The 1,360-nt window shown below is 62.7% G+C and overlaps 1 protein-coding gene across 1 annotated transcript in view; it reads left to right on the forward strand.

Annotated features, from left to right (window-relative positions):
• Nucleotides 1-1,360, forward strand: part of AATK (apoptosis associated tyrosine kinase) — a 16,221-nt gene extending 14,861 nt beyond the window's left edge. Inside the window, exons 12-13 of the mRNA XM_007462386.1 lie at nt 40-225; nt 1,320-1,360. Coding sequence (XP_007462448.1) covers nt 40-225; nt 1,320-1,360 — 227 coding nt within the window. The remainder of the gene's footprint in view (nt 1-39; nt 226-1,319) is intronic.

Genomic DNA, 1,360 nt, shown 5'->3' on the forward strand with positions numbered 1-1,360 from the left:
CCGCCATCCGGTCCACAACTGACGGCGGGCCCCTCGCAGGCGGAGGGTTCGAGTGGGACGATGGCCTCCCGCTGACGCCGGCCCAGGAGCCTGCCCCGCGCATCCCCGCTGCGCCCCCCAAGCCCGCCAAGCCCAGCCCCTTATCTCGCTTCACTGTCTCACCAGCGCCTGCGTCCCGCTTCTCCATCACGCACGTCACCGACTCGGACTCCGGGTCCGTGGGAGGTGAGGCTGCGGTGGGGCTGGCGGGAGGGGATACCGAGTCAGGACAGTGGTGAGGGCGGCTGAGAAGGGCACCTGCTGGGCACGAGGTCCTGCGCTCGTTGTTTCTCGTCTTCTGGACAAGCTCAGTTTTCAGACGGGAAAACTGAGGCTCAGAGAGGTCAGGTCACGCCGGGCCTGTTTGTTGTGGCCACCTTGGCACGTTTCCTCACCGCCCTGAGGAGATGCAGTGCCCCAGACAAAGCTGGCTCAGCACTCTCAGGATGTAGGCTGGCTGCCCACTCCCTGCGCCCCCATCGCCCCGCTCTTTTCTCCCTCCTCCGAAGGCACCAGGCTGGACACTGAGTGCCCCCCACCCTGCTCTCTGAACTGCAGCAGCCTCTCCTGCCAGAATCTTGCCAGCCCTTGCTGGTCTGCCTCATCCACCAGCCCCCCATCTCAGATCTAATGGCTTGTCCAGAGATGGTGGTGGTGGCTCAGGTGCCCAGGTGGGGGGGCCCTACTCAGGGGCCTTAGCTCACTCCTCCCTCCAAGCTCCACTCCTGTCAACCTCAGACCAGGTGGGCTCATACCTGCCCAGTTGCCACCACCCCATCCTGCTAGGCTTCCCTGAAAGCTCACCTCCACTAAGATGCCCCTAGTTATCTTGTCCCCCAGGCAGACCCATCCCCTCCCTTGCAGCCCTTGGCATGTGGCTGCAGCCTCTAGGGAAGGATGTGCTGGTCTGTTTGTGTCACACAGTGTGCCCTTAATGGATATCTGAACAAGCAAGCAGGTCGCTAGGAGGCGAGTATGTGACCCTGGCCAGCCCAGTCCTGTTCAGGTCTCAGTTTTCCCACCTGTAAAAAGAGGACTCAGAGGGCTGATGCTGAGCTTTGTTGGGCCCGACCCCCGGTGATGTGGTGGGAAGGATAATCGTCTGGCTCCTGCCTAGATAGGCAGGCAGGCCTGCTGCAGCCCCAGCTGCTCAGTGGCCCGTAAGCCAGGGATTGAGGCCAGGTGAAAGCCCTGGGGGAGGGGACTCTGGCTGTCCTTGGAGGGGAGGGTGCTCTCAGGAGTCCCTGTGGCCCCAGTGTCTCCCTAAACATGTTTGCCAGGTCCTACAGCAGGTGCTGGGGGCAGCTGTAAAGAGGCCTGA

The sequence above is a fragment of the Lipotes vexillifer genome, unplaced genomic scaffold, assembly GCF_000442215.2.
Source record: "Lipotes vexillifer unplaced genomic scaffold, Lipotes_vexillifer_v1.1 scaffold1691, whole genome shotgun sequence".
In the NCBI taxonomy this organism is placed as follows: domain Eukaryota; kingdom Metazoa; phylum Chordata; class Mammalia; order Artiodactyla; family Lipotidae; genus Lipotes; species Lipotes vexillifer.